General features: G+C 42.9%; 1 protein-coding gene across 1 annotated transcript in view; it reads right to left on the bottom strand.

Moving 5' to 3' along the window:
- Positions 1-21,872, bottom strand: part of DNAH9 (dynein axonemal heavy chain 9) — a 1,479,259-nt gene that overhangs the window by 1,341,317 nt on the left and 116,070 nt on the right. The window contains exon 6 of the mRNA XM_085616775.1: positions 5,546-5,779. Coding sequence (XP_085472901.1) covers positions 5,546-5,779 — 234 coding nt within the window. The remainder of the gene's footprint in view (positions 1-5,545; positions 5,780-21,872) is intronic.

Below are 21,872 nucleotides of genomic sequence, written 5' to 3'. Positions count from 1 at the left end.
AGTTATAGTTGCCTGCAGTAACTATAACGGGGGAATTTCATTGTGTTTTTTACGAGTGAAATGTCCAGCTAACTATAACATGTGTGAAACCTATGGTTTTTTAAGTGAATTTGCAAGGTTTTTTAAATGCTAATTCGTAACTATAACGTGTGTGAAACCTATGGTTTTTTCAGTGAATATATATATATATAAGTTTATATGACTTTGTGTTTCTCCCGGCGATGGATTCTTCACATATAATCCAAACCAGAATCGATGATGCTCGGCGCCAACACCTTGAAAACCTCATTGTCTTATGTAACACCCTTTACATTGATTTACTAAATTGCATGATTTATTGTCAATAAATAAATAAATAAATATATATATATATATATATATACATACATACATACATACATACATAGATAGATGTGTATGTGTTTGTGATGTAAAGTGCTCTGACACCTTGTATTGGCAGGTGTAGGACTATAAAATAATTAAATACAAACTTTTTATAAGTGCTATTTAAATTGTTATTCATGTAAATACTCGGTGCAACCAAATTTCCACAGTTGGTGCTTGTGATATTTGGCTCTGTTTTACAGAAAACTTTAAAGTCAATATCTCTAGTTCTATTAATTGGATTTTTGTTGTGTTGTTCTTGTTTTATTTATTAAATTAAGCTCTATTTTGCAAACTGGGTGTGGGACCCTTTTTCTGTGTTTAAAAAAATTGTTTTACAGTTTGAACTGTTGCAGAAATATTTTACACATTGCCTCCAAGTTAAGTTTGGCTGCTCTTTGCCAAGCTACCAGGCTGTTGTGCACATGTTAATTCAGGGTTTGCTTGTGCCTTACCCTGACTAAGATTGTGGTTGCATCTTGCCCAGTCCCTCTATGTTGAAAATCGCTGCAGATTACATTTTTTAATCTGCAGTGGTTTTTAAACATCGAGGGACTGCTTTCTCTTGATGCCGTGTTTAGAAACAACCACTGTAGTCCATACCCCTTAGCGCTCTTACATATTCTACAGTAATTACTGCAGAATATACAAGGGCGCCTAGGGGCATGTACTACTGAGTGATATGCTGTGGTTTCTAAAATTAAGAAACCACTTCATACCACTTGGTGGTGGCATCCTTACATACTCTGCAGTAATCTCTGCACAGTATGTAAGGGCGCTGAGTGGCGTTTGGCTACGCTATTTTCTTAGCACAAAATGTATCCTCACATCCATTTTTGGACGCAAAGGTGCATTTTGCTTGAAGAAAAGAGCACCAAATGCCCAGTTTGCCGCGCCATAGAATTTTAATGTACTTCCGTGGAATCGAATTCTTGCCACCCCTACTTGAAACAACACCATGGGCATGATTCACAATGGCAACTTACACTTTTTGAGCAATTAACACTTTTGAGTCACAAAATCCGAATGCAGGTCAATACTTCGAAAAAAAACCCAGTAAGTCCAGCTCCACACATGGCCAACCACTGATACTGCAATACTCTCCCATAGAAAATAATTGAGTGGGAAATTAAAATAAAATCCCATAGGAAATAATATTAAATTAAATTAAATGACTTAAAAAAGTAACAAAAATAACTAAATATAATTTATTGTTAATATAATGTAGGAAATAGAACAAAATTATGTTTAAAATATTTTAATACCCTATTTTGAATTTAAACATAAGTGTTTCAATTTTATTAAAACATAGCTAAATTAATTTTAATTAACTCTATACATAATTTTTAATAATCATTACTGCATATTTGTTTTCTTTAGGTGGAAATATATTTTGAAATTTCAACTTCAGAAACATAATTGTCATTTAATTTGCTATATTTCTATTCAAGTGGTAGGGCCTGATTATGATCTTGGTGGACGGGTTACTCCATCACAACGGTAACGGATATCCCGGCCACCGAAATATAAATCTCATAGGATATAATAAGATTTATATTTCAGCGGACAGGATATCAGTCACAGCTGTGACGGAGTAACCTATCCGCCAAGATCGTAATCAGGTCAAAATTAAGTTAATAGTACTGCATCATTTTGTAATTTTTCTCCATTTAAGTAAATATATTGATATAATTTGCAATAATATTCGCTATAAAAATATTTGTAATGTTTATTTTCGAGTTCAATCTTTTTTTAAATGTTCCCCACACTTTAAAATTGAGAGACTGCAGTCCGGGTGGAGATCTCCGGATGGGCTGGGGATTGAAGGCCATTGTAGGTCTCATCACTCCCTAGTGCAGTGAGAAAGGCTGGGGAGAGACAGGAATTCGTGGATGGGCCTCTCCATTCACACATGATGCTGCGTTTGCTCTCCAGCTGTGCTGCTTTCTAGTGTTTTGTTTATTCCTCGCAAAATTCACAAACATTAGGGGTGTCTTGTTTTTCTACCAATAGGACACGTGCACCGCATAAAAAGAACCTGCTACACCATGTGCACAATTTTTAACTGGAGCAGCATTTTTATAAGGGATAAACAAGGCATTTCTTCACAGTTCTCATATTTTGTTCAGCATCGCCTAAGAGGAAAAGAAGCTGAATGCACTCTGAATTTTTTCAAAAGGATTCAAGCCTATCACATTCAGTTTTCTTCAAGAGCAACAAGAAACTCAGCCAATCTGAGTGTTTCTTTGGGTTTTTCAATTTGTTGGATGTTCTGAAGCAGGCTGGTTAATGTATCTATACATCATGCACAAAAGGGCTTAACCACAATTTATCAAAGTTGGAAAATACACCAAATGAGTTAAGCCTGACATGCCATCTAAATTGGGTGTATTTCATTTCAACAGTTTAAAATCTCTACGCCAAGAGATTTTTGCATGGGAACTCTCATTGCAATCCCGAGCAACACTTTTTAGACCTCCTCTTTACAACTTTGCCCGCACTCCTACCCACTTTGTGAGTCTCCTAAATTGTTTGTTTGGAATGTATTGTGAAAACCGGCCATGGGTAGCTGAGATGTTAGCGACAGCTTTTCTCTTTGAACATAATTTGATATTAAATCAAGGGATGCAATCAAAACAATTAAATGTTCTGAAAACCTGTGGACCACATGGACGCATGCTGCTAAAATAATACGTTCCTGTGATTACTTTTGTTTTTTATTTCTTGAGAGTTCCATTGATTTAATATCAAATGATTGTCTCTCCTGCTTTATTTAGGGATCTAGACCAGATGCTGATAGGGTAGACATCTTATGAATCTATTGATATTGGGGGATTTTTTCCTTAAATACGGCTGAGGCTTGTCCCGTATGTTTTTTGGCTTATGACTTGACTTTTATCACTTCATGGTAGTTCATGGTCTACACCGCTCACTATATTCATCACCAGCGTAACAGAAGAAATCGATGACCCACACTCTGTCCTGATGATGGTCTTAGAGATTGTTAAAAGGGACGAAAACATCGACTCAATCATCGAAAGGCCATCTTTAGAAAATGGCCTATTGTGTTTAGCTTTTTGATAGACTTAAAGAAACCGCCTCAGGGCCTATCGCGGTTGTTCATGTTTTCTTGTTTTATTTATGTTTTTATTGTGTAAAATAAATGTGTTAACTGTACGATATAAGTAGGTGTGGCCTTTTTCTTGTTAGCTATATTATATATCCAAGTATTTTTTAAAGAACAGTAATAATTCAATCTTGTTTTCCCCCATACTTGGATTTCAGTGACATACATGCAGTGTGATCCAGAGGATGTTCTGATATTAGAAGATGCTTCTTTCGAGCTGATAAACAATTCATGGCCCCAAGGGCACTCTTTCCTTTGTAGTCGATTGATATTTACGGATCGGGTACACCCTGTGCTGGCCTAAGTCGGACATCATGAAAATGTTCATGATCCAAAAAACATATAAGGAGTTGAAGGGTTTACCCTCACAAAAAATGCAACAATCTTCAAAAATGCAAGTCGAAGTGTAACACATTTTTGGTGGGAGAAGGAATGGGATTTTTCTTTTTTTTTAACATAGCCAGGAGTTAAAAGAAAAGCTTCAGCACATCGAGGCCTGGAGGTGCGACCTCTTTTGTCCTTCACTACTCACAGTCCTAGTCTTTGCAAAGGGCCTGTTGGCTCCCTCTACCGCAGCAAAGAAATGAAAGGACCCGGACCCAGCCTCAGCTGCATGGCAATGTGTGCACCACTCCACACTCCGCTTCAAGAAACCAGGAGGCACACAGACCAAGAAGGGACATTTTACCGATTTGGCACTGGCCTTAGACAGGGAGAACCTTTTTAGAAATACCCTATCCTTACCCAAGGGCCGGTAAGATGAATGTGTGCTCTTTTGAACCCCAGGACATAGGACAGATTTGACCCCCTTAAAATCCCTTGTCTTGCCTAGGAGCAGCGAAAGACCAGTTTTGAACCCCACCGCCCTACCTCCCACTTTCGGCCGAGTCAAGGGACAGTGACCTAGGAAGCAAACCAGTCTCACCGTAACTCCAGAGCAGCTGAGCGCACTGAAGCCCTCTGAATGAGGCACTGAGGCAAACGTCAGCTCCGATGGCCTCCGTGTGTCTTGACAACTGCACTTGGGTTGGGACACCAGCGCAGGGACATTGTTAGACAGTCCCCAGGAAGCCCTGACATTGTCTCGGAGTTCATTACTTTGTGTTATCTAAAACTGCATTCTGCATCTGTTCCCTTGATGACTCGAGAGGGCATGATCTGCTAGTGTTGGATAACATGAGGCTGGCCGTTTTCATAACAGGTTTGGCTACTCTGAGCTACCACGAACAACATATCTTCCAGCCATCTGTAGAGATAAAGCCAACTTCAGCATTGACAGGGCACGGTCGTTAAATCCCTGACTCTCATGGTATGTCTATCTTCTGAATCAGAATGGGTCACAATGGCGCTCGTCCGTGAATTAACATGCTACTTAGGAATTCGTGTTTCTTTTCGACGGTTTATAAAAAAAAAGAAACTCTTCCAGTTATCAGGGGATTCTAAGGTAAAGACAGCAGGGCGCGTGCAGCGTTCTTTCACATTTCAGGAAGCGTGTTGAGTAGCTTAACCTACAAAGTGCGAATCATGCCGTGGGATAGGAAAGTTTGAAAGGACACTATTTAAGCAAGGAGGAAGGGCCCAGAGAGCTGTCACTGATGGTGTGCATGCCTCCAATGCGCAACAACGAAGAACCACTCCAACACCGAGCGCCAATAATCACATTTTTGTACATATTTCATGTTGGCAGGGAAAGGTTTGTTGCTAGGAGGCTGAGCTAAGTTGGTGGTTACTGGTACATTATAGACCCCCACCTCCAGGTTAGGTAGGTTAGAAAGACATTAAAAACCTGCCCTTTTAAACAGTAAATTTCCTCTACTATCCTTAATTCTTCAAAGGTGTTGTCTTTGTTGCTAGTGCCTAGACACCTTCGGGTATTGCGAGCGCTTTAAAAATCCTTTTTTCATTTCATAAAAGGCACCCATAATTTTGGTCCTGTGGACCCCTCCCCACCCTGTGCTGTGTTGCCCCTGCACGTGCTGCACGAATGGCCGTCACACCCATGAAAGCCTACCCAAGACAGAGATGAGGGCTTACCTCTATGGCTTCCAGTCTCTTCAGGAAGCAGTCCAACCTTGCAAACACCATAGCCGAGGGGAAATCCCATGTTTTTGGATCTCCGCCATTTTTGAAATAAGACTGCAAATGTTCCCGTCTGTCCTCGAATGACTGTTTGAAGAAAGCCAGGATGCTGACAGCCTCTCGCACCTTACTCAAACTTTCTTCAGTTTCTCCTTTCAGGATGTCTTCTGGATTCAAAAAGTTTCGAGCCTGCAATAAAATATTCCAAAATGTAATAAAGTCTGCACAGTCCTTACTGTACTAAAGAATAAGTGCTGGGGCCCAAAGTTTGGCTCAGAAGCCTGCGGCCGGCGCATCTTATGCCAGGGTTCCTAATACCAAGCAGGCCGGGTTCTAGCGGGTGGGCCAAGAGGAACCCCCCAAGTGAGCCCTGCAGCCCATTCACAAGCAGAAAACGTTTTTTTCTTTCTCTTGATGAAAGAATCATACGTGTTTGAAGCCTCTCTATCAAGGCTTAATTGCGTTACTTTTATGCATTTATGCCATTACCGTGGGCTATTTTAAGTGTCTGGGAGTAAGGGTGAGGGAACAGGCGATGGTTGCTATTACTGCGCATGTGTAAACGGAAGGGGTACTAGAGGCACCCCCACTATATTGAGATTTCTATCTCCGGTTACGCCGTAATTAAGAGATTAAAATAGTTTTATGTTAAAACAGTGTGAAGAATATTGCCCTTGCAAGAAAAGGGAGTGAAAAATGCCCATATAATCATTATATATACCTCATTAGTGTGTTCTTTGATGTTCCATCTGCTGTGATGCTATTCCTTACTTATTACTGGGGTCGCTAGAATTAGGCGGCTGGGTAAAACAAATTATGCTGCAGGGTTGAAATTATGTGTCAAGAAAAGGCAAATTACACAGTGCAATGGGGCACATTTTGGAATAAAATTACTTCATTATTTTGACTAGTTAACACTGTCTTGGCAAAGATTACACCTCGTTGGTACCATTTTTACCATAAAATGCAGCAATAGCAACAGAAAGGTGACCAGTCAACGTTTGTGAAAGTGCTTCACTGCACAGAAATGCGTCACTGCACTTTCAGTAACGTTTGATCGGTTTGAGCCAGAAACATTATTCTCTTAAAATCTTCCAGTTATGCAGCAGATGATGGATGAGGGACGGATATGGCAAATTCATAATTATGTGGAATACGCTGCAGCCGCATAATCACATATTTCCAGTAACCCTGCTTACAGCACTTAATAAAGCAAAACATTTCTGACACTGGCAGAGTTTTGACTCTTCTTAAGTGAAAAGACTTCACTAATAAAACACAGATACAGACTGGAAAGGAGCAGTTCAAGTGCCCATTAAAAAAAGAAAAGCCATGCCAACAATTCCATGGCAGCATTGGCAACATGTGCTGCCGCTGTCCTCTGCACTTTCATCCCCCGAGGGGCCCACAGAAGGCACAGCTCTCCGATATAAACAGAAGGAACCTAAAGAACATGCACCCACCTTCGGGGCACAGGTGACTGTGCATTTATTCTCTACCAACAAATCCTCTCGTTTTGTCACATGAACTGACAGAACTGGATTACAGTCAGGGTCACTGGAATTATGCGAATCTGCAGCCGCAGCATTTTCCTTGTAATTATGGATTTGAAACATTTGAGACAAAATCCTTCACCTGCAGCATCATTTGCAGATTTTTTACAAAGATCTTCATAAAAGGATCAAATGTTATTAAAAATGCAGTAATGTGCGCTGCACGGTGTAAGGCCCTTCGAAAAGGTTTACTTGTCCCTAACAAGGCGAAACCTTTTTCCACACAGAGTTGACATGCGAAAAATAACAAAATAATAAAGTGATACTATATCCCACGTTACACTGTCAAATATAGTCGACCCTTCTGCAAAATGTGGTCCTCCCCTGTTGCATATATTCAGAGGCCCTGATTGTAGTCAGGGCCACTGGAATTATATGATTGTGCGGACGTGGCTGTTTTTGCATAATTATAGATTTGGCGCGTTTGCCACAAATTCCATCATCTGCTGCACAATATTCAAATTTTAACAAAAACATTCTTTGTTTTTAGCTCAAACCGTTCAAAAGTTACTTAAAGCGCAGCGACACATTTTGTTGAGCAGTGGAAGGCCCTTTTAAGGATGACTGGTCGCCTTTCTGCTGCTGATTACTACATTTGGGTGCCAAGCTGGTACCAGTGATGTTCCACTATTACCCACATAGTGTTCAGAATTGTAAACATGTAAAAATAATTAAGTAAAACGATAAAAAAAAATGTGCTGCATTACGCCACATAATTTGCCTTTTCTTGCAGCATCATTTTCTGAACCCTGAGGCACAATTTGGCCCTACCATGCCGCAGTGGCCCTGTTTATAGTGCGGCTGCTTTTTGGGTCATAAACTGATAAAAGAGAGAAGGGCGAGGTATAGAGAGGAGACAGTAGAGCAGAGAGACAAGAGGGTAATAGGGAGGAGGCTGAGGCAGGACGAAGGATAGAACAAAAGGAGGATGGTGATGGGGGAGAAGGAGGGCAAGTAGGACAGACAGAGGAGGGTGAGCGAGAGTGAGAGGAGGACGAGGAACAGATACAAGGGCAAGGAAGAAATAAATAGGTGAGGTGGAGAGAAGAGTGAGGTGGAGAAGGGTGAGACAGAAATAGAAGGGTGAAGTTGATGCACAGTGAGAGGTTTGCGAGGTCAGGAGAGAGAGAAAGTAGGATAAGGGGGAAAGAGGGGCGGGTGAGATGACACAAATATGAGAGTAAAGTGAAGAGAGTGAAGGACGTACGAAAACAGGTGGCTAAGGTGGGTCGAGAGTAGGATGATGTAAAGAGAGAAGAGGGAGAGGTGGAAGGAAGTAGAGGGTGAAGAAGGTGAAGTGGAGAGAAAAGAGGATGAAGTCAGAAGAGAGGAGGAAAACCAGGAGAAAGAAGGGTGAATTGCAGAGAGCAAAAGAGATCAAACCTATAGATTTAAACCTCTAGAAATACACAGTTAAAACAAGTAGTCAAGACTCGGGCATAGGCGTACCCGCCGACGCTGACTTCAGGGACCACAATTCTTTGGGGCAACACGCTGGTAGGGGGAGCAGTGTGCGACCAATTGGACTTAAGTAGTCAGAACCAGGCAGTGGATATGATATGTTGCTCACTCCTGTACAAAACACTTAGGATGCATAGACCCAGCTCTCAGACACCTGGGAGTCTATGGACAGCCCACTCATCTTTGTGGCCTACCCATTCTTCTTCATGGCCCACACAGATCCCAATCCGGGCCAGATACCAAGGCTGCGTAACCTTGATTCCACTTCATACCTCTTTCATCCACCAGCAGACACTCCCTGCCCCTTTGTCTCACTCTTTCAGGTTCTTTTTTATCCTTTCATTTTCACTGTTTCTTCGTCTTTTTCTTTCTTTACCCCTTTTGTGTTTTTCTCTCTCTTGTTTTGGGAGTAAGGTTGATGAGCTAAAATAAGTGCAGTCCCCAAAAATGAGTGCCTGTGGGTCCCACCTGCGAACACCAGCTCAATTAGGCACTGAGTCTACACAATTATTGTGAAGTCGCCACTGCACAGTGACATGGTTCACCTGAAATTTATAAAAAGAAAAAAACGAAGGACACTAAAGTAGAACTAAGCAGGATTTGTCAAAAATCTACGATCCCATTTCTTTCAGTAAATCATTTGCTCTTCCGATTCATTCTTTTTTTTTACATTCCGTACACTTTTTGCTACATTTTTAAACTAGGGATTTGGGATAATTTGAAAGGGAAAATGTTTACACAGATTTGATTAAAGTTTTATTGTGGAAAACAAAGTACATGGCAACAAGAAAGCAGAGAGGACTTATGAAGGTGGCAAGTGTCATGGTTCCGTAAAGAAGGCAAATGAATAACAAACCTACTTCCTGCATAATAAAAGGTACATGCGACCCTGGCAAGAATGATAGCGATACAACACCCTAGAACTTCTCACTGCACAACTTCAGCCATCAATGGACATCAGAACATAGCTGTGAACTCTTTCACAAAGCCTTGACACCAAACAGTGTGACACACAAACACGGGAAGCACTGGGCATGCCCCACATGAAAGCCAGCTAAAAGAACAAACAAGCATTGGCAATGCCAATAGGTCTGGCTTAAGAGGAACGTTGTATAGTAATGTGAAGTGTTACTGGTAAATAGCATGGTAACGGATATGGATTTTGTGGAGAGCAAGGAACTGCAGAATAATACTGGTGTAGGTTAGGACCTAAGCATTCATGTAGGTTAATGTCTACCCTCCTCCCATCTGTGCTGCTGCCAGAGAAACACACCATACATTTTCTAGCTATCTAAGACACTCCAAAACATTACAACATCATGTGTGTGTTCACAAAAGTTTAAAATCAGGCAGCTGGCTAAATAAACAAAATGATCAAAGCCATATGGAGGACGCACAATGTTTTCGTGAAAGCACACAACTTCTGCCCAATCATAACATGTACTCCTGGCTCCCAACATGTGAGCAGAGTCAAAGCTCTCTCTAGTAATGCTCACATCATTGTTTTGCAACAGCTGTGCTGTCACATCAGACCATAAAATGCATGCAGAGACAGGGATCCAACCAGGAATACAGAGTATGTCAAGACGGCAGACAAAATGTGTAATAACGGTTAAGTACTCGAGGTGTACACACTATGTGACCCACTCCACACCCTGTAAATGGCGAATCTTGTACTGTATCGGGGAATATCAAGTACTGATGACATATGGTATCCAGAGTGTTGATTTGTACGAATACAAGGCCATCGCTTTCTACCTTTGCGTAAAAATTAAGTCCAATAAAAAAAGACCCAAGGTTTATAAGTGTCCAAACTGAAAAGTAGTTGTGGACAGTCTCTTGTAGCAAACAAAAATCTCAATTAAACTTCTGAGAAAGAATTTATAAGAACCTTAAAATGTTACAGAGCAGCAAGTGTCAAATTCAATCTTCAGTTACAATATTTTAGATGAAGGCACCCCAGCAATATTGATGCTACTGGATTTGGCATCCTCCTTCATCATATCTCCCTACTTTATTATCATAGAAAAATTATGGGAGCTGGTAAGTGTGGCTGTTAGAAAGGAGGGTGTTCTGGTTGGCTAGTGTATGCATCTAAGTCAGGCAGATCACACCACTCTAGTTAGGGAAAGGGAGTTACACACTCAAGATAACGCCTGTTCACCCCTTTGGTCGCTTGGCAAAGCAGTCAGGTTTATCCCAGAGGCAATGTGTAAAGCGTTGCGCAACACACACTCAGGTGACACACTAGGCACACCACAAAAATAACCTCCACACAAGGGTATATAAAAAATATCCTTTGTATTATAAAAATACATAGACCACAGCTACATGAATCACTGTGCCACTAGACACTGGTCATAATCGGGCATAGATTATAAATCACTTTGCAGCATAGGTAACAAACTTTAGATCAAACTGACATACCCCACAATCAGGATGCCAAATAGGCAATTGTCATAATCATGACAGTTAAAATATCACCGTAAATACCCTTGTGCTGCATTGGTCATAAAAACATTATGTAGGGCACCTTACAGCATTACGTTACACATTAGGCAGGTGAACACATTAAATCCCATGAATCATCACAGATCATAACTCACTTTTAATCAATTAACATACATCATAGGTAGTGTAATAAAGTAACAGAAACTACTGGCCAAATCCCTACCTAGGGATTTAGCACCTCTGTGCTAATTGGCCCTAGGCACACCATCCTGGTGTGCGGGCACAGACCTACATGCTTGGGCCAACGGCCCGTGCCATGTTTCAAAATGCAGTTTTGTTCCTAAAAAAGCGGCAGACTGGGACCTCTATCTAGGCTTCCTACCCGCTCGGGTGACTGGCCCTGAAGGTTGATAGGGCCCACGCCTGCACAGTGAGGCCAGAGGAGGCAGCTCACCTCAGTCTTTGGCCCCACCCAGCTGGCCCTTGCCGACATTGCCTCTCATGCTGCATGGAGCGGCAGGCTTGAGGGCTCTTCTCTGCTGCTGGCTGCAGTGCAGCTTGTGAGGTTCCCGGTCATTTTGGGAGCGTCCTCACTCTCCTCGGCACTTGGCGCGGCATTCTGCTGGACGGGGCTGCATTTTTCCTCCCCCACGCCACAGGCTTCTGCAGGTCTCAAGGCAATGCCTGGTTATCTCCTCGGGTTGTTGTGAAAGTGGCCAGGGTTCAGCCTCACACTCGTTCACGCGGCGGTGTGCGGCAGCAAAAAACATGCCCAATAATCTTCGGGGCCTCATGCAATCGTTAAGCATTCCTCAGACACTTTCCCCTTTTATTCCTTTGATGGCAAGACTCAGTGAAGGGGGAAGCGCCCTCCAGGCAACACTCAAGGTGCTCCCCACGCACTGGCTCAAAGCACATGCTGGTGTCTCCCAATAAAAGCACTCAATATGCCCTGGGCCTTTAAAAAACAAGCATTGGCATAGCCAATAGGTCTCGTTTAGTGTATGGTATCTAAAAAAGTGACCCATGTTTACAAATTGTGGCAGTTTTGATATTTGTAAAGACACGCACCATAGATGTTTTGCAAGGTACGGACTGCATGGGTTTCAGCTTGCTACAGGCGATGTTTGTTTTAATATCAGGGAACCTTTAATATCAGGGAACGTGACACTCAAAACTGGACCCAGCAGAATATAAAACCGGCCCCACACACTGACCTGTCGGAGCAGCCCGTCAGTCACTGCCTGATTGCCCAAATAGGCTAGGTCGGCGACTCGGCCCTGGAAATCACTGTCGCTTTTTATCAATCATTTGGGAAAGTACTGGATTTGAGAGCGGCATTTCAGACGTTAGATCGTACTTACAGATCACGTCTAGTACTTTGTGGGACATTTGTGATGGCAAAGGTCAGAAGGGGGGCCAGGCCTAATCATTTTGGCTATGCAGGAGAAGCAGAAACGAGTGGTGGCTCAATTATTGTTACTAACTTAGTGGTACTCATTTGATCAACCCCGGAAGGATGACAGGCTGAGTAAACTTGCCGGGATATGAACCTGTAACCACGAGATCAAGGATACAGGTTGTAAGGGGTAGAAATCTCGTGGAAGTCCAGGCCAGTCACTTGTATTTCAGCCTGCAGAGAACAAAAAACATCTACGAAAGACCGCCACGGCGCTTCATTGGCCCTTCCGTCCAGCAGAGGTGATGCGAACAAAAAGAGAATTATTTACAAAATGGTGAATTAAAGCTTTCCTTATCAGGTGTGATGCGCGCACAATAGCCTCCTAAGGGAGTGAAAAGCGGCCAGAGGCTCTCGAGTATGCATGAAAACAGCCCAGGCGGGAGAGCTTTTCACAGCAGATTAAACAAGCATTAGCTGAGCGGCAGTAAAAGCGAAAGTCATCACGATCGCGATCACTCTGACAGCGAAAGTGATCGCAATCGTGATGATGTGCTAAAGCACGCCAGGGATGCGCGCGCAGCAGCGCGCGTGCTTGTGCGCGTGACAGTAAGCTGGTGGCCGCTTTGGTAGCACTTTTAAAAGCAGCTACTAAATGTCTCAGCCAGACCAGCGCATGTGCTGGATCACGCGAGACCTAAAAAAGGGTGAAGGATACAGCGCTCACAACATGCTTTTATTGCAATTTGATGATAGAACGTCCAGTCCTTTCCCTGTCCCAACCAGGAGCAGCAACTGCAGGTTGTCCCACCATACGCAAATCAGAGGCAGCGCTCCTCAGACAGCTCCCAGCCCTCCTTTCATGTGGGTTACTTGATTTGAAGTTTTTTATCCCCCTGAGATTTCCAACAGGAGGCAAGCACATACACGCCCTTCTTCTTGGCAGTGTACTCTTGTTCCTTGAAATAATCTAAAGTCCTGGAGTTTTAGGTGTAATACGTATACCCCAAAATGTTATTGTTTTCTTTGTAGCAGGGTCTCTGAACCCAGTCCAAACCAGTCCTGTCCTCTCTAGTGCAACATGACCACAGGGGGCGGAGTCAGCATTGTGAAAAAGGAGACACAGCTTATTCAGGTGCAAGCAAAACTCCTCCCACCACTCTAAATGCAGGCCAGGTCTATTCAGCCCTGCGATGAGTTACCCAGGCAAGGCAGGGCACACCTCAACCCCCCTACTGACAGTCTAGAGTGAATGCACATGCCAACTACTGTCACTCAAACACCAGACACTGAATGCACAAACAGCCAGAGGCACATAGAATGGTAGAGTAAGAAAATTCCCATTTTTCTAAAACTGGCATTTTCAGACACAGAATTTGAAAACACACCTTTACCAAAAGATGCGTTGATAAATTCTGAGTTCAGACATCCAAAACACCATTTTTTAGGTCTCACCTGGCGTTGGAGTGCATGCGCTCCTCGCCTGCGAGAGCTACAGTAAACAAGTTACTTTTGAGAAGGGGACTCAAGCCCCGCCCCTCATTTCCATTGGGTAGCATCAGCATTTATGGTAAACGCTGGCTTCCCATTGGAAAGGAGGGTTTTTCGTTGCCTCCCTTTCGCTTTTTGCCGCACTGGCTCGCCTGATTCATGGCTGTGGTGAAGACTTTTCTTATCCTATGTAATAAGGTATTCCCCGTTTACTTTAAGGTTCAAGAGGGGGGAAAAAGTCAGAAATATTGAGATGTAGACCTCTTAACCAACCTATCTTATTTACTTGTGTGGAAAAAATCTCTGAATTTATGGAACGACACCGAGCAACAAGAGGGGACACGCTGTACTAAAGCACGCGAGAATTAATAACCTGAACTCCATGTGCAAGTTTGTATAAGAAACGGCAGCATGCAAATTTGAAAAACACTACCCTCTTGTTTGGCGCCTTACAAAACGTTTGAGATACATTGTTTCGCCAGAGGAGACTTATGACGGAGAGTCCTAAGGCAAAAAGCCAATACCAGCAAAAAAGAATATATTTTAATCACCATACGAATCTCTGACTCTATAGATCTAAGCAGTCAGTCTTTGCTTTCGTCCTACTATCTAGGCAACACTTAAGCGCTAGTATAGCGATCCAAATACACAATCTGTGTTGAAACAGAAGGAAAGTAGCCCCTCCAAGGTTTTTTATTATCTGATGGTCCTGAGGAAGGTGATCTTTATCACCGAAACGTGCGTAGACCAGACCGAATGTTCTGACAGCTGGAAAATAAATCTATACGGATCAATTTAAACACAGATGAAATAAAAAGGAAAAGTTATCTTAAGATAAATGTCAACGGAATACACTGATAAATATCATTTTGAGAAAGAAAATATTTCCAGCGTTCAAACATATGTTTTTACAACTTTTTTTGTGTATATATATAGTGCAGTATGTGGTATGGATGTTGGTATGTGAGATGAGGCAGTTAAACTTTTTATGTTTATAATTTCTTTTGTTGTTTTGTGAGGGGCACTGTCAACCATTTAGCAGTTTTTCTGTTTTAGGCAACTATTAATTAGTTTGTCTACACTACTTGATTATGTACATGTATGTTCTATGTCAATTTATGTAAATTATAAAACAAAAAAGCAAAAATTGAAAATGTTATAAAAATCATGTTTTATCTTTGACTAAATAATAAAAACAAAGAAAAAGCACTTATGTTGTGAGGACAGTACATTTATGTGTTACACTTGGGGGATTGTTACATAAATTCAGAGATTTTTTCCACACAAGTAAATAAGATAGGTTGGTTAAGAGGTCTACATCTCAATATTGAAGACTTTTCTTATCTGCTTGTTTATTTAACAAGCAGATAAGAAAAGGCTTCACGACAGCTGTGAAGCAGGCACGGAGCTCAGAGGCGCACAGGGTCACAGGGAGGACAATGCAATGGCGAGCGCTTGTTTTTTCTGTCCCTGTTTCCTTTCCTGGAATGCATCTCCCTTAAGTGATGGAAAAGGAAGCAAGCCTGATTTTAAAAAGGTCCGCTATTGTTAGTTGAACTTGAAGGCTGTGTTAATTGGTGGTGATGGGTAAAGGGGTGCTTGCTGTCTGTCTGACTAAAAGCAGCGCTTTGCCTGAGGTGTAAACTGCGCGAGAGCTGTGAATGCCACATACGTCGCTTCTTAAGAGGAGCATAGGAAGGTACCATATTTTTTTTTATCTGTACTTGAAATTTCATGTCCGGCATTTCGCAAAGACTTTTTTGCACACAGAATTCATTTAGAACTATTAACTTGGCTTGTATTTGGAAGCAAGCCTTTACTCATTGGGACATTTAAGAACTGACTAACAAAAGTTTGTTACCCGATTTAAGGACACACATTTTATCGACTTTGGAAGGATGAAAGGCTAGGCTTTGGGATTCAAACCTGTGGCCATAAGGTCAGCATACATTCCTCAGTAGTCTATAAACAAAACAGTAGATCTCACGACAGACTAAAAACCCTGAAGGGTCAGTAGGGCTGCTACAGAGTCAGTATTATGTGACGGACTCCATACCAGCCCTTCTTGCCTCTCAGGTTTGGTTAATTCCATTAGAGTTTATTCATAGTAATCCATGGCATCCTGCATGACTACTTCCATTGCTGTTTGCTCCTATGCGCCCCTTTTCATGCAGAGAGTCCGTCTGTTCGTTCGTTCTATTCTCTTTTCTCCAGCAGACCTTTTAATGGTCACCAAGGTCCTTATAATTTCCGAACGCCACCTCCCCCACCCTCATGACGAGTGGTGGCAACATTTGCAGAGAGGCCAAGGTTGGAATGGGCCTTCAGAGTGCTGAAGTTTATCTCTTTGCGTGTTGTGTGCTCTGTGGACGAGTGTGGCCCGAGGGCAGTGTGAGTAGTTGGCAATCCTTTCACCAACACCAAAAAGCACATACTGATTCTGGCAAGCTCCTCGAGGCGATTCTGCACCAGGTCCTCCTAATGAAAGAAAAGTAAAAATTCCTTATCCTGTTATCAATAACACCATGCTAGCAAAAGCGCTGTGCCCCAGGGTTTTTATTTAGGCGCCTACGGCATTCTGGGAGTTGTAGATAACTGATTGTTCACATATGTAATCCAGTGTAAGTCACGGCAGAAAACCAATCATTTGTTTAATAACAGCACAGCCTTTCGACCGGGGGCATGCAGCGGTGCTGACGTAGTCGTAGATGACTGGCATCATCTGCAGTAGTTATGCGAGGAAGACGCAATTCCATAAAGTACATTAAGATAAAAACACTCACACTCGTCGAGAACCAGGTCAGCAGAGCCGTTCTATAGCTGGAGAACCAGGTCAGCAGAGCTGCTGTAGAGCCAGAGAACCAGGTCAGCAGCTGTAGAGCCAGAGAACCAGGTCAGCAGAGCTACTGTAGAGCCAGAGAACCAGGTCAGCAGAGCTGCTCTAGAGGCAGAGAACCAGGTCAGCAGAGCTGCTGTAGAGCCAGAGAACCAGGTCTGCAGAGCTGTTGTAGAGCCAGAGAACCAGGTCAGCAAAGTTGCTGTAGAGCCAGAGAACCAGGTCAGCAGAGCTGCTCTACAGCCAGAGAACCAGGTCAGCAGAGCCACTCTAGTGCCACAGAACCAGGTCAGCAGAGCTGCTGTAGAGCCAGAGAACCAGGTCAGCAGAGGCGCTCTAGACCCAAAGAACCAGGTCAGCAGAGCTGTTGTAGTGCCAGAGAACCAAGTCAGCAGAGGCGCTCTAGACCCAGAGAACCAGGTCAGCAGAGCTGCTGTAGAGCTAGAGAACCAGGTCAGCAGAGCCGCTTTAGACACAGAGAACCCGGTCAGCAGAGGCGCTCTAGACCCAGAGAACCAGGTCAGCAGAGCTGCTGTAGAGCTAGAGAACCAGGTCAGCAGAGGCGCTCTAGACCCAGAGAACCAGGTCAGCAGAGCTGCTGTACAGCCAGAGAACCAGGTCAGCAGAGCTGCTGTAGAGCCAGAGAACCAGGTCAGCAGAGTTGCTGTAGAGCCAGAGAACCAGGTCAGCAGAGCCGTTGTAGAGACAGAGAACCAGGTCCGCAGAGGCGCTCTAGACCCAGAGAACCAGGTCAGCATAGCTGCTGTAGAGCTAGAGAACCAGGTAAGCAGACACCAACAGTACCACCAACAGCACCACCAATACCACCACCAGTACAACAACCACCAGTACCACCAACACCAGTACAAACACCACCATTACTATCACCAGTACTACCATCAGTACCACCACCACCAATACCAGTACCACCACCACCAACACCATCCCCACCACCAATACTACCAACACCAGTACTAGCATTACCAGTACTACCACCACACCTACGACCACCAATACCAAACCATCCACCAATAACAAGTACCGTTACCACAACCAATACCATCAATACCACCACCAATTACACCAATACCACCACCAGTAACACCAGTACAACCACCAATACCAACACTATCACCACCACTACCACCCCACCAATAACACCACCATCAGTACCACTGCCACCAGTACCAACACCACTATTTCCACCAATACCACCTCCACCACTACCAGTACCACCACCACAAATACCACCACCCAATACCACCACCACCTCAGTGCCTGTTACTAACTAATTATAACAGGGGCACTATAGAAATCCAGAACTACAACCAAAACAATACATTCCTCCCTCCAACCATACAAAAAACATACCCCACCCTGCAACAAAAATTTAAGACTTTCATGTTAGATGTGAAGGACATCTAACCTGAGCTTCAATTGGAATTCCATAGAGCATATTATCAAGCCCATTATCGCCGTTTTAGCGGCAGTTTTCTGCCGCTAAAGCAGCGATAATTTTATCACCTGTCTTGATAATATGCCACCAAATCTCCAGTAAAACAAATAACTTCTAGGGTCTTTCAGGGTCTTTGCTGCCGCCTGTACTTTTAAACAAACCAGTGCAACTTGTCCGTGAATTATTGTGGAACCTGAATAGCAGCTTTCATGATTACACAGATGATATGCAGGTTGAACTCTCTTTAATTAATGGCCCTCATAAGATTGTCAAACTGATTTGGGACATCTTTCAGAAAGTAGAGAAATGCATAGGGAAATGCCGGCTTACATAAAATGAAAAGAAAACACAGTTTTTGGTCATTGACTCCAAAAAGCCTTCAAAAAACATAGGAAAAATAGCCATAGGTTGTTGCCGGGCATTGGATCTGTGATCGAACTTAAGCACAAAGTTATATACTGCTGGTCTATACTGAAGCCAAAGTCTGTTGTCTATTCAGTACACCACTATTTCAAACTACTTCAAAAAAATAAACATGTTTGAGATATTCTAGAGAGGGCCAATGATTCACGAGCTGTGATAATGTCGAAATTAGGCTATCGCAATAACCTGTACATTGCCACTCCTAAGCATGTGTAAACCTCCAAGTGGCCCAGAATGGGGCAGCAAGCACAGAGCAGATGTAGATATCAGAAAGCACATACCACCGACTTTGTAGAACCTGCCTTGGTTATCAGTGGAGGCCAGGGTAAACGTTTAGCCCTTATTATTGCTGTAAAACATTGTGTGGCAATGTCCCTCTTTGTTTGCAAGATCCGGCACAGTTATGCCAACTTCACAGGTATTTGATTTCTAACGGAGGACGCCTGCCTTTCACTGAGGCGAGAAGAGTCTGAGCATCTTTCTCATCTCAAGTCACTTCGAAGTAGAACAGACTTCCAAGGCAGCCAGGCTCACAGCATCCTTCTTTCCCTTTGCACGGGGGATTATAGATGCTCCTATGGCTGTGTTAGGGGTGGGTTCTGTCTCCAGCTCACTGCTCAGAACCTTTGTGGTGCTGTATATAGAAAATGGATGGAAACGGGAATGGAATGAAAATGGAAGCGAGCAGGGAAAGGCAAGCGGCAGCATCTCCGACAGGCCAGAGTCTGTGAAAGGTTTAGTGTCAAACTCTGCCCAATAGGAAACAACGTCCCAACACTGCTGGACTCCTACAGGTACCGGCTGTGAAAAAGTGCCTCTTTTGCGTCGTCACCCCTATTTTTGCTGGCAGGTGTTGGGTTTTTTAAACTATGCACCCACTGGCACTGCTGTCCCGAACTAGTGTATCAGCTCTGACCCTTAAAACGTAGTAACATTTGCAAACTTCTAATTAGCTCACTTAACTTTACAGCAAGGCTAAAGTATATGGTGTAGGAAGATACACCAATAGCATCGAAAGTTAAATGTCATCTATGCACTGCAACATATGTTGTACCATCCACTAGGCAGACAAAATAAATATAGCTTCAGGCCTAACTGTGTAACCTGACTCCTGGAACTTTCAAACTTGCAGATGTACCTGTCAAAATACCAGAAAGTACCCCAATAATAAATATTAAATGACTCACCCCTAAATAGGCCTTGTTGTCCACAAGGTAAGATTTTAATGTTGCATGTTCTACAGTGACTAGCCCCCAAAAGCTATTTTCATTGTAAAGGGCTGTAGCCGTCCTATGAGGCCTGCTCCCACTTGTACGCAAGGCTAAGAAATGAACTTGGAGGGGCCTTTCATTGACCTCCTGTGTGACTAAAGGGACACGCCAAACTGCAAGATGCATATTTCATGAACTGACTAAATGACCAGTGACAACTAGACCTGCACTGGACCCTTCTGTTGGCCTCTGCTGGAGTGAGTCCTTGCCCCTAAGTGATGTCACTAAGGTTCAGTGAGCCTTGGAAATGACTGATAGGAGCAGCTCCAGAACTCGGGAAAGATGGGACTTTCAACATTTTTGGTCTTTCAATATCTCTGAAGAGTCAACGGGACCTGGAGGCAAAGGTGTCCAATCTCAAAGAGAATTCCTCACATGCAACTTCATGCTTGCCTTGCTGGACGATTTTAAGCTCCATAAAAAAGACTATGTACGAAGGCAGATATCTTGACCAGGCGAAGGAATGCTAAATATCTGCCCGACAGAAGGACTTCCGCAGTAGTGAAATGTAAATTTCTCCTGATCAGAGCTCTTCCTTTCAATACCAGCATCTTCAGCTGGACCTCTTCCAATGGCTATCCGTCCGGCTTTGAAAGGACTAAACCAGGCACTGCCAGCAACCTTGCACCAATTAAGGATTTTAACTTCCATTTATATGTTAGAATGTAAAAATGTTCCCCAGGACAAAGCTGCTTCGTGTATCCGACCCATGCACTATCACGGTCAGCCTGAAATCCCGCCTAGGTCCAGGTGAACTGCAAACAGTGACTACTGTTTGGCACATTACTTTCTCTTGCCTCTTTTTACTTTAAATGAAATCTCTGGTTCTCCTTGTTGGATTTTTGTCATACTGGTGTCATTTTACTCATTCTGTTTTTATCAACTTTTATAAATTGTTTGTGGGATTTTCATTGTGTGGTGTTTCGCCTTTATAACTGTTTTGTTACTGATAAATACTTTACACATAAACCTACATTAGGCCTGTGTGCTCTGTGCCATGGATACCTTGGAGTTTAGCCCTGGTTTAACTCACTTAAACTGTGTTTTTTTTCCTTATCAAGTCTGTGGCCTTATTCCCTGTGGCAGAATCCCATCCACCCCAATTACTAAGCAACTTTCTTACACTGGCCTTTTAGATATCTTCCCAGTTTCCCAATTTGACTTCCTGCCTGTGTCAGCAAAGAGTGGCCGAGAAAAGGTGTATGAGAAAACAGAGGAGTAAAAGCTGTTAAGCTATGTTCCCAATGGCCATCAGAGCGTATGAAAAAAAACATTAGGACTGCACGAGGATGCATCGTGCCCCCACAACGTGAAGTGCATCTGATTTCTCTCTCATACTGTCAAACAGAAGCACAAAAGACCCACTGGCAAGTTTTACCCATGAATTTGTTTGTTCTGACTGAACAAGACGCAGCCATTTTGGGTCTTTTGATGTCCTCATCAGAATTCCCTCCGATTGGAGAGAGGTTCATTCAGTCTTATTACTAAGCATTACGAGTTGTTGGGAGGGAAGTGATAAACGTTTTTTTCTAGATTTTTACATTTACTACAAAAAATAAAAGCATTTTACAAAATAAATGACTCGGTAATAACAATTGACAGTTAATCTGGAAGGTGGAAAAAACGTTTTGAGATTCACGATTTTTGAAGCAGAGAAAAATACACGAGGATGTTCTCATAAACAGTCAACTTTCTTAATTTCATTTCCATGTTTCAAATTAAGAACGTGTTGAAAGCAGTATTCGTGCAAAATACAATCCCCATTTCTCCCAGCATTTGTTTGGTTGGAAACTAGACAAAGTGCCGAGTTCCGTATCCTTCACAAACCCTGGCTGCCACAGATCAATTCTTAATTAGAATTAATGAGCTTTGCTATACTTTCAGGTTTACCTGGGGTTAATCGTGAAACACCTGAATTCACTGCAGCGCATAACCTTGGAC

The sequence above is a fragment of the Triturus cristatus genome, chromosome 7, assembly GCF_964204655.1.
Source record: "Triturus cristatus chromosome 7, aTriCri1.1, whole genome shotgun sequence".
NCBI lineage: Eukaryota > Metazoa > Chordata > Amphibia > Caudata > Salamandridae > Triturus > Triturus cristatus.
This window is presented reverse-complemented; position numbering and strand designations above follow the sequence as displayed.